At 44.5% G+C, this 14,940-nt stretch overlaps 1 protein-coding gene across 1 annotated transcript; it reads right to left on the reverse strand.

The window, feature by feature from the left end:
* Positions 1–6,165: 6,165 nt before the first annotated feature.
* LOC135201227 (uncharacterized) lies at positions 6,166–7,296 on the reverse strand. Its single transcript, XM_064230104.1, has one exon. The coding sequence runs from the start codon at positions 7,294–7,296 to the stop codon at positions 6,166–6,168; it is 1,131 nt and encodes a 376-aa protein (XP_064086174.1).
* Between the last annotated feature and the right edge of the window lie 7,644 nt (positions 7,297–14,940).

The raw sequence follows: 14,940 nt of genomic DNA on the forward strand, positions 1-14,940 counted from the left end.
TTTGTTTACATCGGACATCGGATGAGCGTGGGATCTGCGAACGCATTTTTTCGGCCAAAACTTAACGAGGGTCACGTGACTTCCTCCCACGCATCCCTTGACCCTTTTTAAACCATAACTCTTTCACTATCTCGCTGGCGGTAAGATTGAACGCATCTATCCGTGATACGCTCTCAAATTTGCTTAGTGATTTGCGCACGTGTTGTGTTTCCGTGATAGTGCTTATACATTACTATTACCCAAATACTAAAGACAATGGCTCCCAAGATGACGAAGGCAAGCAGCAAGAAGGAAATCATAAGAAAGAAGGAGATGATTACAGTCGAAATGAAGAAGGAAATTATCCAAATGCATGATAAAGGCGAGCGCGTGAAAGACATTGCAGCATTCTTCAAGCGGTCGCAATCAACGATCTGCACTATTTTGAAGAAAAAGGAAGAAATTAAAGCCAGTAAAGCATCAAAAGGTGTCACAGTATTGACGAAACAACGGCCTTATATTCTCGACGATGTAGAAAATTTGCTCATGGTTTGGATAAACGAGAAGCAGCTGGCAGGAGATTCCGTAAGTGAGAGCATCATTTGCGAAAAGGCTCGTAAGATCTACGAAGATTTGAGTAAAAATGAGCCAGGCACATCAGCGGACAGTGAAAAAGACAGTTTTAAGGCGAGCCGTGGCTGGTTCGAGAATTTTAAGAGAAGGACTGGCATCCACAGTGTTGTTCACCATGGTGAGGCTGCAAGCTCAGATACAAAGGCAGCAGAGGCTTACGTAAAAGTTTAAAAGGCTCGTGGATTCCGAGAAATACCTCCCCCAACAAGTCTTCAATTGCGACGAGACAGGGTTATTCTGGAAGAAGATGCCCAGGAGGACGTTCATTACGGCAGAAGAGAAGGCACTTCCCGGTCACAAGCCCATGAAAGACCGTCTAACCCTACTGTTTTGTGCCAATGCAAGCGGGGATTGCAAGGTTAAGCCTCTCCTCGTGTATCACTCGGAAAATCCACGCGCCTTTAAGAAAAACAACGTGCAGAAGAAGAAGCTGTTGCACATTATGTGGCGGTCTAATACCAAGGCTTGGGTGACGAGGATCTTGTTCGTCGAGTGGATGAACGAGGTTTTTGGTCTCGAGGTGAAGAAGTATCTTTGGGAGAAGGACCTCCCATTCAAAGCCTTACTTGTGATGGACAATGCTCCTGCCCATCCTCCATCCGTTGAAGAGGACTTACTGGACGAATTCAAGTTCATTAAAGTCAAGTTCTTGCCCGCCAACACCACTCCAATACTCCAGCCCATGGACCAGCAAGTTTTCGCCAATTTCAAGAAATTGTATACGAAGGCTATGTTCCAGCGCTGCTTTGAGATGACGGAAGGCACCAACCTTACCCTCAGAGAGTTTTGGAAGGATCACTACTCTGTTTACAACTGCCTCAATCTGATTGACAAAGCCTGGCAGGGAATCACCAGGAGAACCCTCAATTCTGCATGGAAGAAACTGTGGCCCGACTGCGTTGCTGAACAAGATTTTGAGGGGTTCGAAACCGTCGAGAAGGGGGCAGTTGAAGACGAGATTGTATCCTTGGGCAAGTCCTTGGGGCTGGAGGTTGACATGGACGACATCGAGGACCTCCTGACTGAGCATGGGCAGCAGCTGACGACCGACGAGCTGTTGGAGCTACACAAGGAGCAACAGAGACAGGTAACGGAGGAGATCTCATCTGAGGAGGAGGGGGAAGACGCTGCACAGTCGCTTCCTTCGAGCGAGATCAAGGATTTTTTGAAACACTGGGAAATTGTGAAAAGTTTTATCGAGAAAAATCACCCGAATAAGGCTGCTTCAGGGCGTGCAACAAATTTGTTTATCGATAATGGGGTGGGTCATTTCTATAAAATTTTAAAGAACAGGCAAAAGCAAGCCTCCATAGAAAAATATTTTTTCAAAATTGTGAAAGACGACACAGTGTCGCGTAAGCGTAAAAATAGTGATCGTAGTGAACGGTGCTCTCTAGAGAAAGAACCAGAAAGTCTTCCAGAAGTGTTCACGGAGGGGAGATTTCCCCCCCAAGCCTAACCCTCCGCCTCCTCACCCTTCCCCTCCTCCCGTCTCTGTCAAGCCAGCAGCCACACTCGCCAAAGGTAAAGTTCAGGTTTTACTGTGCATGCATATTATATCTAGTGTTTATATTTAATTTCATTCTTCAATTTTATAATTTTATGTAATTCCTACACGAATTTTCAACCTTAGTGAACAAAAATAAATGGAAAAATATGAATTGAAATGGTCATTCATGGTCGGGTGGAACGCATTATTTGCTTTTTATAACATTCTTATGGGAAAATCCATTTAGGTTACAAACTTTTTAGGTTACGAAGCAGGTTCTGGAACGGATTAAATTCGTAACCCAAGGTATTACTGTAATGTATATTTTAGGGACATGAATTAATAAAATCCATTCAAATAATATCTTGTGCTTACCATGAAGCGACATTTAAAGGATAAATGAAGGCATCTTAAATGGGGTCCCCAGCACTCATGTTGTATGCAGTACTCTTGGTGAATTAATTTCTCAGACTGCTGAGAACTGGTCATCACTTGAAGTAGAATCTGACATCAGACTTTCCACTTACTCAATTACTTAAATTCTCTGAGTAAGGAGACATGTCATCCAACTTCCCCCTTCTTTATGTCCAATGAATGACCAAAAAACATTCATGGTCATGCAAGGTTGTCATATAAAGTTCAATCTTGATAGGGCAAAAAAAAAAAAAAATAAATAAATAAATAAATAATCTTGATAGGGAAAAAATAGAAAAAAATGGAACAGGCTAAAGGTAAAAAAAACCTAGCTAATCCAGCTAAGAACAACTACAGTAATAACTCTATCATTTGCACTTCCCCTACACACATTATGCCATTATTGCACTTTCCTCCATGTAACAACATATACGTATGTAACAGGTTGCACTAAATATAAAAAATTAAAAGGAAAAAAATGCCTAGTCATGAATGAATTACAAAGTCTGGATAAGATTGCAAAAATACCTCTTCTCAGCCTGGAAAACTAGCTGAGCATTGAATGTACAGTAACTGGCCCCATGACAATGCCTAGCAAAAGTGAATACTAGCATCGCACTTACATGTCAACTACTGTTTAGCACTATTGGTACTCTTGTGTTTCCAATTTCTTGTTATAGTATTTGTAATTTGTACATGCACAGTATTCACTCAACATTTATGTGCATTATATATAATATCTTTGGAAGTCTTCTGCTTGAAAATAGTAGTTACTTGATCGTGAATACATAGTGTTAGTAAAAAAGGATCATATGACAAAGTCCCTGAATGACATTTTTATGTGGAAGTGTCACATTTTTTGGTTGTTTTGTGTTTAATACATATAGTACACATATAATGAAAGGGCAGCATAAATAACACCATTTGGCTTTACTTATATAATCATTGCTCTGTTTGTTGCAACTACAGATTAATCTCTTAATTTTAACCAACCTGCTTACTATGACTAAGGTTTCAATAATTCACATAAATACTAGATCAAAATGATATCATACAAATATGACAAATTTTAGAATAAATTTTTATTTTTCATAGCTAACAAACCTGAGGTCTTAACAATGGGATATTTCCAAGCGCAGTTAATAAACCAGTTAATACAATCAGAGATTGTAAGCAAGGAATCTGTGAGATCTGCCAATGCCTGTGCATACGAGGTGAAATCTGGTCAAAGATCGCGTCTAACCCTGGAATAACAAAAAATTAGAGGGGCAGCTAGAGGTGGACAGTATGTGTTAAGACCTCAAGTTTGTTAGCTATGAAAAATACAAATTGATTGTAAAATTTGTCATTTGTTCATATGCAGAACAAACCCTCAGTCTTAACAATAGGATAGCCTCATACTTGGAGGGGGGTATACACACCCTAAACTGGCTGGGAGTTAACCCACCTAACCACCCCCTAGAATGAGAGGAGTTCTAAAGGAGGTATACAAATGTCCGTGAGAATATAGATAAACCGATATCTACAACTCAATCATCTGGGTTAAAATACAATGATATATGAGCAGATTCATTGCATTTAACCCCTTCTTTACCGGGTGGGTGAGCAGAATGTAAACATTGCGTTCGCTGCCGAACTGAATCTCTCGGTAGTGACTCCAGTTTGGAGGGGTGCCGATCGTAAAAATATTTGCCAAAAATACACTAATCAAGACTGGCTAATGAAATTAACAGGTATTATTAGCACTATAATAACACATATTCTCTGTGAGTTTTATCATCCTACAGGGAAAATAAATGATTTTATGAAAAAAAATGTGAAACTCAGTGTCCCTTGTACAAGGGACACTGGTGGTCGGTGAGAAAACTACAGTCTTGAATAGAAATTCGGTCTTACAGAATGTTGGTATATCCACCTGGAACATGCACATAAAGTATTATCAAAATAGAACAGTAAATAAGCACGTAATAACAAAAAAAAAAAAAAGAGCAAAAACTAAAGCGAAAGCTCCGCCGATAAATATGGAAATTGCAAATTTTATAGTATATCTTTCAAAAATTGGTCGATGTCGTTTTCTACGTTTTCTAAGATTAGTTTCATCACAGAAAACAACTTTAGGGATATCAGGGGTATCTAAACTAATTTTTCAAGTTTCTTGTCCTCAGAAAAAATCGCTTTTTTGTTTTTTCTCTGGTTTAGTTTTTTATATATAAAGTTACTATAAGGCTTTATTTTTACCTTCATTTATCTGGTGTTCATATCTTTTATTTGTAAAATGTAATAAGTGAATAAATAAATAAATACAGTAAATGATGATACAACTGGTTTTATACTTGGGTAGAAGTTATTACATGTTTACGCTTGTCTGGTTTTGTGATTTTTTGTTGAGACGCAGTTCATCTGTCACCTACACACTACTATAAGCAGTAATAATATTTTTTTGGGTTCATCATACATCTGGCATCGTGTCATACTGTTTATTTTGCTCCAAACTCTTCAAACCGAAATTACAGAATGATTGGCAGTCACTATCTGAAAAGAGGAGTTTTGGTGGTACTTTACGTACCACCTTTATGCACCCGGGGCGGTGTAGTAGACTTGAATGATGGTACCCGCCTACCTCCAAACAAACTTTCGGTAATGAAGAGGTTAAGGGACTAAAGAAAATTCTGACTGTTCAATAACAAACCATATGATCCCAGTTGTCTGTTATTACTCCAGACCTTCCCTTGCCAGAAGGTGGAGTATATGCTGCTGAATAGAGGGTTTGATATTTGTAAATACATTCAACCAACAGACTAACAGTATAGCTACCGAACTCACCTGTATCAGACCAGTCCAGCATGTGACGCATCTATTCCTCAACCTGCCCAAAGGAAGAAGAATGGAAATAAGAGAAAGAAAGAGACCAGTTCAAGCACTCATTCTCTCTTTTGCACAATCACCAAAGGTAAGATACAAACTGTCCGGTCAAGGACAAGGATGAGTTAAACCACTTGTTGGGCAGCCACCACAGGACCTAGGGAAAACGTGTTCATGACTTGTGGGCAACATCTCTCAAATAAAAGGAGGAGAACGTGGATTGTTGTAACCAGTCCAGCGTCCAAAACTTTACGAACAGCAAAATTTTTCTTGAAAGCCAGAGAGAAACTTGCCTCTGACGTCATGTGCTCTAGCCTGCACAGACTCAGTGAAAGAACCATCAAGAGATGAATAAGCCTGCTTGATTGCCTCACGAATCCAGTAAGAAATGGAATCCTTTAACCTCTTTCTTTACTCGTCCCATACTAACAAAAAGCCTACGACACCCCGGCCTGAGGTGTCGAGTCCTTTTGACATAGCAATGTAAGGTTCTCACAGGACATAAGAGATCTTGTGGGTCATTATCCACAAAGTCATTCAAAGATGGTATGGAAAAGGAGGCAAATCTGTCGTCATGTACTGAGGGATTCTGGGTCTTGGCCATAAATTCCGGGACAAATTCGAAGGCCACCGATCCCCAACCCCTGGTATGTTTCACATCATAACTAAGGCCATGAAGCTCTCCTACCCTCTTCGAGGAAGAAAAAACTAAAAGGAAAACTGTCTTCAGCGATAAGTTTCTGTCCGAGGAACGCCGTAAGGGTTTGTAAGGAGCTCTAGTGAAAATCTTAATGACAAGTGAAACATCCCACAAGAGGCTTAAGTTCCCTTGGAGAACAGGTCTGCTCGAAACCTTTGAACAATAAAGAGATCTCCCAGGATGAGGAGATATTTACACCTCTCAGGCATAACACAAAGGCTAAAGCTGTAGCTTCTGATAGCAGAAATAGAAAGACCTTTCTCATCTCTGAGAAAGACCAAAAAATCTGCTCTGCGGTGAATAGAGGTTTTGAGCGGAGACAAACCCCATCGACGACACCAATCACAGTATATTGCCCATTTCCCTTGGTAGACTGCAGCCGAGGACTTCCTGAGATGGCTGGACATATGCCTTGCTGTCTCCTGAGAAAATCCTCTTGCTCGGAGGAGATACTTGATAGCCTCCATCTGTGAAGAGACAGGGATTCTACTGAGTGGTGGAATCTTTTAACGTGAAGTTGGCCAAGTAATTGTCTCCATGGGGGAATTTCTCTTGGAACCTCTGACAGCAGAAACAGAAGGGCCGCAAACCATTCTGCCTGCAGCCACAGAGAAGCCACTAATGTCATCTTTAAGTTTCGAGATCTCACCACCCTGTTCAACACTTGACGGAGCAGGCAAAATGGAGGAAATGCATACACCTCTAAGTTGTCCCAAGGATGTTGAAAGGCATCCTCTGCTAGTGCTAAGGGATCCAGAATCACCGAGCAATAGACCTCTAGCTTCTTGTTGTAGTAGGTTGCAAAGAGGTCTAACGTAGGCCTCCCCCACACCTGAAAAAGCCTGTCTGCCACAGCCTGATGTAAAGACCACTTCATGCCTACAATTTGGTTTTGATGGCTCAACGTGTCTGAGACCAAATTCTTTTTGCCTGGAATATATTCTGCTGAGAGTTCCACTGAGTTGTCGATTGCCCAATGATGTAATTCGACTGTCAGAGAGTGGAGCTGGAGAGATACCAGGCCCCCTTGTTTGTTCACATAGGCCACCATTGTGATGTTGTCCAACTTCAGAACCACAGAATGACCCTCTACCTTCTCCCGAAACTCCTTCAAACCGAGAAAAGCTGCCTTCAACTCCAAGACGATGTGCAGAAGCTTCTCTTCCGAACTCCAAATGCTTGATGTGATGAGGTCCCCCAGATGACCACCCCAACCCATGAGAAAGGCACTTGAGAACAGAAGGAAGTCTGGAGGGAGAGAGTTCAGAGCAACACCTATTAAGAGATTCTGATTGTCCAACCACCGACAAGGGTCCTTTCTCACCTCTTCGCACAGAGGCACCTTCTGAAGAAGGGAGTCTTCTGCAGGGAACCAGAAGTATTTTAGTCTCCAGTCTGTAACGAAGATGTAGATGACCGTGAGGGACCAGCTTCTTGAGAGAAGACAAAATCCCTAGAAGAACCTGCCATAGGTGAGTTGACTGTTCTGGTTAAGAGAGGAAACGGCGTGCTATTACTCGCAACTTCTCTAACCTCTGGTCCGAAGGAAACATTCTCGACGCTGTTGTATCTGTTATCATACCTAGGTAAAGCACCCTCTGGCTGGGCTCCAGATTCGACTTCTCTGGGTTCACCACAATACCCAGTTCTGAAAAAAAAACGAAGAAAACGATCCTTGTCTTGCAATAGTTTCTTCTTGGAGCAAATCCCTTGAGCATAAGCCCTTGTTGAGACTAGTGAGACGACCCTGGTGAACACCTGAGGGGAAGTGGTTAACCCAAAGCAAAGGACCTTGAATTGAAACACTTTCCCTCTATGAGGGAAGCAAAGAAACTTCCTGGGAGAAGGATGAATAGGAATCTGGAAGTAAGGATCCTTCAGGTATATTGACACCATGAAGTTGTTGTCCCTTACTGCTGCCAACACCGTCCGTGGCGTCTCCATCTTGAGCCTTGTCTTCCTGACAAAATGATTCAAGGTGGAAAGGTCGATGACCAGCCTCCAGTCACCTGTCACCTTTAATACGAAGCAAAAGGAACTGTAAAAACCTGGGGAAGGACGAATTACTTCCTCTATCACTCCTTTGTCCAGCACCTTCATCACTTCCTTCCGAAGAGCTAAGAACCTTGCTGAATTGTAAGGGTACATCTGACCGAGCAATGGACTGTCCAAGAGAGGGGGAGAGAAGTCGAATGGTAGCAGATATCCCACCCGTAGAACATCTACTACTCACTTCTCCGCCCAATAGTCTCACCACTTGGCCCGCTGGCCCGCCAGGCATCCCCTACCTGTGGCAACAGAGAGGGAGAGGCCCCCCGTACTATTGACGGCCACCTCTGCCTCTTCCTCTAGCTCCCCTCCCTGACTTGAAGGAACGGGACTGAAAGGGATGCTGTTTACCAGCCTTAGCCTGAGATGAGGCCCAAGGATCCTAGCCAAAGCAGAGCCCTTAGGGGTTTTGACTGGAGGGGATCTCCTTACCTGTCTCTGAGGAGGAGGAAGAGGGGGATGACGTAAACGTGTCTCTGACTTCAACACAGCTTGGTGAACCAATCTGTCCTTGGTATCGGCTTTTCGTCAATAGATTGCATTCTCCAACTCCGTCCTAAGGAAGGGGAATTGAGACTCCAAGAGATCCACATTTCGGAGTGCCAACAAGGACTCAGAGTCTACTGAGGTAGTCACCTTGAACAATACTGCATCTATCCTAGCTAGAAGATTAGTCCAAAGGGTGGGAAAAATAGGAGAACGCCTTACCTCCAAACTGCAATAGCCTAGCAAGGGAAGATGCATTCACTAACCCCCCACTGACCTATCAGATGCAATCCTGGCCATCGCTGCTAACCACAAGTCTAACCAGGAGACTGCCTGAAAATTGGAGGCCGCTGTAGATTCCATGGCTAGAGTTTCCTGAGACGACAGAGAAGGGCTTTCAGATCTAACCTGCTCCAAGGTTAAACCAAGTCTGAGACAAATAACATCTGGGTTAAGGTGACAAGGCATCAGATGGATTGAATTCATTGAATAATATTTCCTATGCCATGTGAGAGGAGGAGGAAGAAACTTAGATGACCCCCTCGAATGAAGAGAGCCATCCCGATCCAACACCAACGCATTCATATGCTGTAAGACGGACTGAGCATGGCCTGACAGAGGAAGTTCAAAAGAAGATCTTGGGTCATGGCTGGATCCTAGTAAGGCCTCCAAACTTGTAGGTGTAATAGACAACCGAGTCAGAGTCCTACATTCCAGGTTGTTGAACCCACGAATGAATTCAACAACTTCCAAAAAGGAAGACAAACTCCTGACTTTCTCCCTCCTCCTGCTCCAGTATAGGAGACTGACAACGAGAAAGTTGGTTTGATCGACGATTCTCTAGAGGGTCTAACTTCCAGGGCTGGAGAGACATCCCTTACACTCGAAGGTTGTTAGTTGTCCACCAACAGAGACACCAAGGACCGATCCCTACTCAAACTCCTTCCAGATTCGTGTAATGAACCATGAACACCATCGGCGAAGTGATCACGTACATATACGTCCGGCGAAACATGTACGTGTTCGCATGAGGGACAGCGTACACAATCTTGTGACAGTACATGGGTGCATCCGCGAGACATCGATTGTGCCCTGTCACAAGATACCAAACGAGAACAAAGCGAGTTCTTCGGAGACGAATGAGTCTCAGGGACACGCATCCTCCCAGGAGAACGAGTAACCTGTCCTTGGATTACTTCTTTGTCCTGTAGCACCTCCACTTCTGCAACCTTAGACTTCCTGATTGGAGCCTTATCATCCTTACGACGACGCACAGGAGCCAAGGAAGAGGATGTGGGAGTAATTTCAACCACATCCGCATGTACATGTAGGTCAGAGCTTCGATTGTGTACAGACAATGAAGGCTCAACACTCCTACAGTCGCAAACATGTCCAAGTGTAGGTATGCAAGCATAAATAGATGACGGTGTCGGGATACTAGCCTGAACAGAGGCGACTTTGTCAAGCAGAGACGATGAAGAAGATCCCTTCCTTCAGGAACTCGTGCCAGAATCTCGAATGTTAATCCAAGATGTAGGGACATGAGAAGAGCTTCCCTTGGCAGGACGATCATGGAAGAGAGGAGAAACATAGACAAGAGGAGGAGAAGGTGAACCACTCCCTCTGCTCGGAGAAGGAGAAATCGCAAAGTCCTTAACTCTCCAACGTCTGATGCGATGACAACGAATTGATGAAGTCTGAGAAGAAGATGAAGACAAAGAAGAAGAAGAAGAGACTTCTCCACAAGATCTCTTTGCTGCAGGGGGAGGAGGTGAGGCCTTCCGCCTCTGCACAGTCTCCTTCACAGCAAACACTGATAACTTCTCATTCAAAACAGAGTCCAGCCACTTCAAGACCACCTGAAACAAGGCCTCTGATGATTCAGCGAGCGCGGAAGATGGCGTCATAATAGGCAACGATGACGTCACAGCAATGGGAGGGTGAGCGGCTGCTACTACTACTGATGTTATGGACCGAGAAGATGCTAGGAGTGACGTCACGCTCTCCATAAGACCATAGTTAGTTGATGACCACTCTAGCGGAGTTGACTCACAAGATGGCTGCCCACGCGACTCAGCATAGAAGAGGCCAGGGGGAGGTGGGAGGACAGCTGGAACTTGGGGAGGGGGGGGAGCGGGACTCCATGAAATGCATCAGCAAGCCTTCCAAGGAGGGAGCGCACCATAGCCCAAGCGATGGCCAAACCACCGCCATTTGGGAAGACTCCGAATCTGAAAGGCAAGATCGTGATAAGGAAGCCTCCCCACCTTCAGGACGAGCATTGGAGCCTGAAGGAGAAAAGGTAACAATACACAAAACATCAGCCTGTGGCATTCCCGATATTTCCATCGACGAATCAATGGAAGAAAAGAAAGAAGACACAGGAACAACAGAATTATCTACAAACACAGGAGAAGGACCCGATGACTCGTTACCCGTAGGAGAAGCAAAGCCTTTCCAAGTAGGAAGAGTAGAAACTCTTTGATGCTCCTTCTTCCTGTAAAACAGCTTCCACTGAACCTTAGGCCAGGCAAAACACTCCAGACAAGGATTCATTATAGTACAAAAGTTAGCTCTGCACCTACTGCAAGTGGTGTGTGGGTCCGTTATCACACTTGCTAAAAACCTCGAGCAAGGAAATCCTCCGACGCCTGGACATCTACGCTGGCGAGGATGAGTAGTTTCAGAGGAAGCCATAATCCAAAATGCAAACACTCAATCACACAGGAAAGAAAGAACATGGGCAAAACACAAATGGCTTGGGAGGAGAGCAAAGCGTGTAAGCATCTGCTCTCCAAGGCTGTTAGGAAAAGACTGGGTATCATGGGGTTAGACGTGGTCTTCGACCAGATCTCACCTCGTATGCGCAGACGTTGCCAGATCTCACAGATTCCTTGCTTACAATCTCTGATTGTATTAACTGGTTTACCAGCTGTGCTTGGAAATATCCTATGGTTAAGACCAAAGGTTTGTTCTGCATATGAACAACTATCAATTCCTAACCAGATGTGGATGACTGTAAGAGCAGCAGGTGTTGGTAGTACGAACATGTCATACAAAATCAAAATATATTCCATTCAGGCTGTCAATTAAACTTTTCACCATACTTTCCCTTACATACTATCAAAACCTCAAGTAAGGAAGTATAAACACATAACAATTCTAAAAAAAAAAGTTATTTAAATATCTTACACACAAATGGGGACATGAGTTAAGGAAGATTATTAAAATAAGGAATTTTTAATTTTGTTCAAAACTCACCAATCACATAAAACTGTGATTTCTAAGCATATAATCACAATGAAATGCACTTCTGTTCTAGAAAAACAAACTTCCCCATCATTATGCATGGAGAGATGTTCTAGAGCACCAGTTACAAAATTACTGTATGTATTAGTATAAAACACAGAGTGTACATAAGTGCATTTACATAGTTTCTTTTGGTGTGAAAAATACAAGGAATTATGTGAGTTTCAAAGGCACCTCTGAAAAACCTTTTTTCTGGGCTCAGTTCGTGTCGCTGCGCAAAATATCCTTTAATCCATTATTTCTAAGGTAAATGTACTAACACATACCAGAGAATAAATAAAATAAAGAAAAGGTCAGTACAACTGACTCGCTCACCCTCCAAGAGGGTGTCGGTATGAACACTATGGCGAGTGAGACCACTACCACGAACCGCTTGCCAATAGAAATCTCCCACTACAAAATCCCCACAAGAGGGGAGCCGACCCACAGAGTGGGCAGCAACTACTACTACTCCATCCCATGCTGCCGACTGTTGCGCCTCTGGTGGCCATCCTTTCAGTTAGCGCACAGCGTATACACGTGCCCTTTTTTGCTCTGTGCTTTTGTGCCCTTTTTTACTGGATTTATTCATCATGGAGCGTACAGCCATTGCAGCAGCTAAGTTAAGTAATCAATATTTATTGCTATTTGGTTTTTTCCGGCCTTGAGTCAGTATTTGCCGTTTTTTAGGTATAAATACGAGCTCTAGGTCGGAAGCATGGCAGCATGGTTCTGCCTCGTGGCGGGTTCGTTCTTGGTCTTCCATACCCAGAACCTTCCCTTACTTATTACGCTCTGTTATTTGTTATCCTATTTATTTTAAGGGTACAGCCTACGGGGTTTATGTCATGCATGCATGTCTTTTCACCTTGCGTAGGCATCTTCCATCCAGACCCTAGCCACAGCTCTTAGTATCGGCCCCGGCTAGCTTTGAGTGGTAGACTTTCTTTCGGGTTAGTCGTACACTCCTGGATTTTTTCTCCTACTGTTTTATTTTCTTTCTTTATTTAGTGATTTTGTTTATCATGTATTATGTTTTCGTTAGTGTACGGCGTCTGGCTTCACCTAGCCTAGGTTTTGTCCCATTGATTCATGTGCTTCCGCTCTTCAGTTCGGTTGCTTCTCTATAGCATCTCTCTGATCAGTCGGTTGTGTATCCTAGGCTTTATTGTTTCATTGTATCTCTTGTTACCGCTCCGTGGTCACTACGTAATCACGGAGCAGCCAGACGCCTGTCCAGTCATCTTTCCCTCCTCCCGCTCTTCCATAGGGCCGGGGGGAGGGTTGGTCTGCCCACGCTCGCTCTACATACCCGAGCCTGCCTCCCTCTCCCCCTAGGCGGAGGGAGTAGGGGGACGGTACAGACCCAGACTGGACTCGACCTCTCCAGCCTCTCGGTACGCTCGGATGGCAAGGGGGGTGGGGGGACTGGCCTTTCCCCCCCCCTCCGTCGTTACTCCGTCGCTCCGTTGCTAGCTCGAGTCTGTTTGCCCTCTCGCCCTTTCCCACCTTACTGGGGCTCTTTATCTACCGGAGCTCCGGCATCCACGTGGAAAGGTGCTAGTTCACCCTGACGGGCGGACTGCGGCATACAGTTGGTCTCCACTAACCACTCCGTCGCGCTGATATCGCGTCACGCTCCGCCACGCACCGGACTTAGTCCGGTACGTCCCATGTTTTTAGGTTTAAGTTTAGTTTTAATTTAAACTATATTAAGTTTAATTTAAGCTATATTAAACCTCCCCTCCATTGCATGCTCACACCGGATCTCTCCGTTGTTATAGCCTATTCAGGCGATAAGGGAGGGGTTATGCCCAAAAATTTTTTCGCGCTCCGGCATGCAACGGAGTTCTTTTAACCTTTAGCCTGTAAGTGATATCTTTTAGGATGCTCATGTGTCTTTTCACTTACAGACCACCAACTGTGAGCATCCGGGATGCAATGCCATGCTCCAGGACCCCTGTGGGCATGAAGTCTGCCGGTCCCATGCTCCATGCGCGACTCCGCACGGGAACCTCCAAGTCTGGTATCACGAGACCTGCACGATTTGCTATGATCTGGTGAGCCAGCTCTTAGACGGGGTAAGTATTTCCAACTCCGTTAGCCAATCCCTTCATTTGTATAGTTTTTAAGTTTAATGTTATTTTATCTTAAACTTAAACTGGTTTTATATAGGATCTCGCATCCTCTATAATTTTAAAACTAACCTTGTACTTAGGTTTTAATTTTAAGTTTAATCTTAAAAAACTAACAAGTACCCTCTCTTCCAGGCTCCGGCTGTTAGAGACACCGCACTGGCTACCCTGCGGGCCTGGGTCGGAGGTTTTGGGAAGAACGCCGCCAAGGGTCAGCCCTACATACTTGAAAAGAAGTTGGCGGTCCTGATCTTCCCCGGCGGCAAGTCAACGGGCTACGTCGACCCAGCAGAGGCAGGCCCGACTATTGTGCTGATTCAACAGCAGCTCGCCGCTTCGTTGACTGATCCAGGCCAGGACATCTCGTCGGAAGTCGCGACGCTGGATTTAAACATTGAGCCCATGGTAGGTGTTGACGACCTGTTGGTCGAGGTGAGTACGTTGGACGCCCAAGGGCTTCCCTTGGGCGCCACTGGATCTTCTACTCCTGCACAATCTCCAGCTTCCTTCCAAGGCTTTACAGGAGCCGAGCTTTATACTTCTCCTGATGCTTCGGTTAAACCTAAGGTTAAAGGACAAGCGGTTAAAACCTTGAGTAAGACGTCGTCGTCGTCTAAAAAGACGTCGTCGGCGTCAACATCTCGCAAGTCTCCGGCTACAAACCCCGGAGCAGAGAGGTCTAGAGCTTCTGGGTCCGGCTCCAAATCATCAAGGAGTAGATCCTCCAAGGAGAGATCACACACTCCAGCGGAGTCAACCGTTCCGTCACTTCCTTTGGTTCCTGTTCAGAGCTACCCATCCACCTCCGCAACAGCTCCGGCTTTGGATCCCAATGCTGGCCTGTTGCAACACATGGGGGATCTGGTTGGGTCTCTCAAGAACAGTATGGAACAGATGTTCTCCCG

The sequence above is a fragment of the Macrobrachium nipponense genome, chromosome 28 (genome assembly GCF_015104395.2).
Source record: "Macrobrachium nipponense isolate FS-2020 chromosome 28, ASM1510439v2, whole genome shotgun sequence".
NCBI classification, from domain to species: domain Eukaryota; kingdom Metazoa; phylum Arthropoda; class Malacostraca; order Decapoda; family Palaemonidae; genus Macrobrachium; species Macrobrachium nipponense.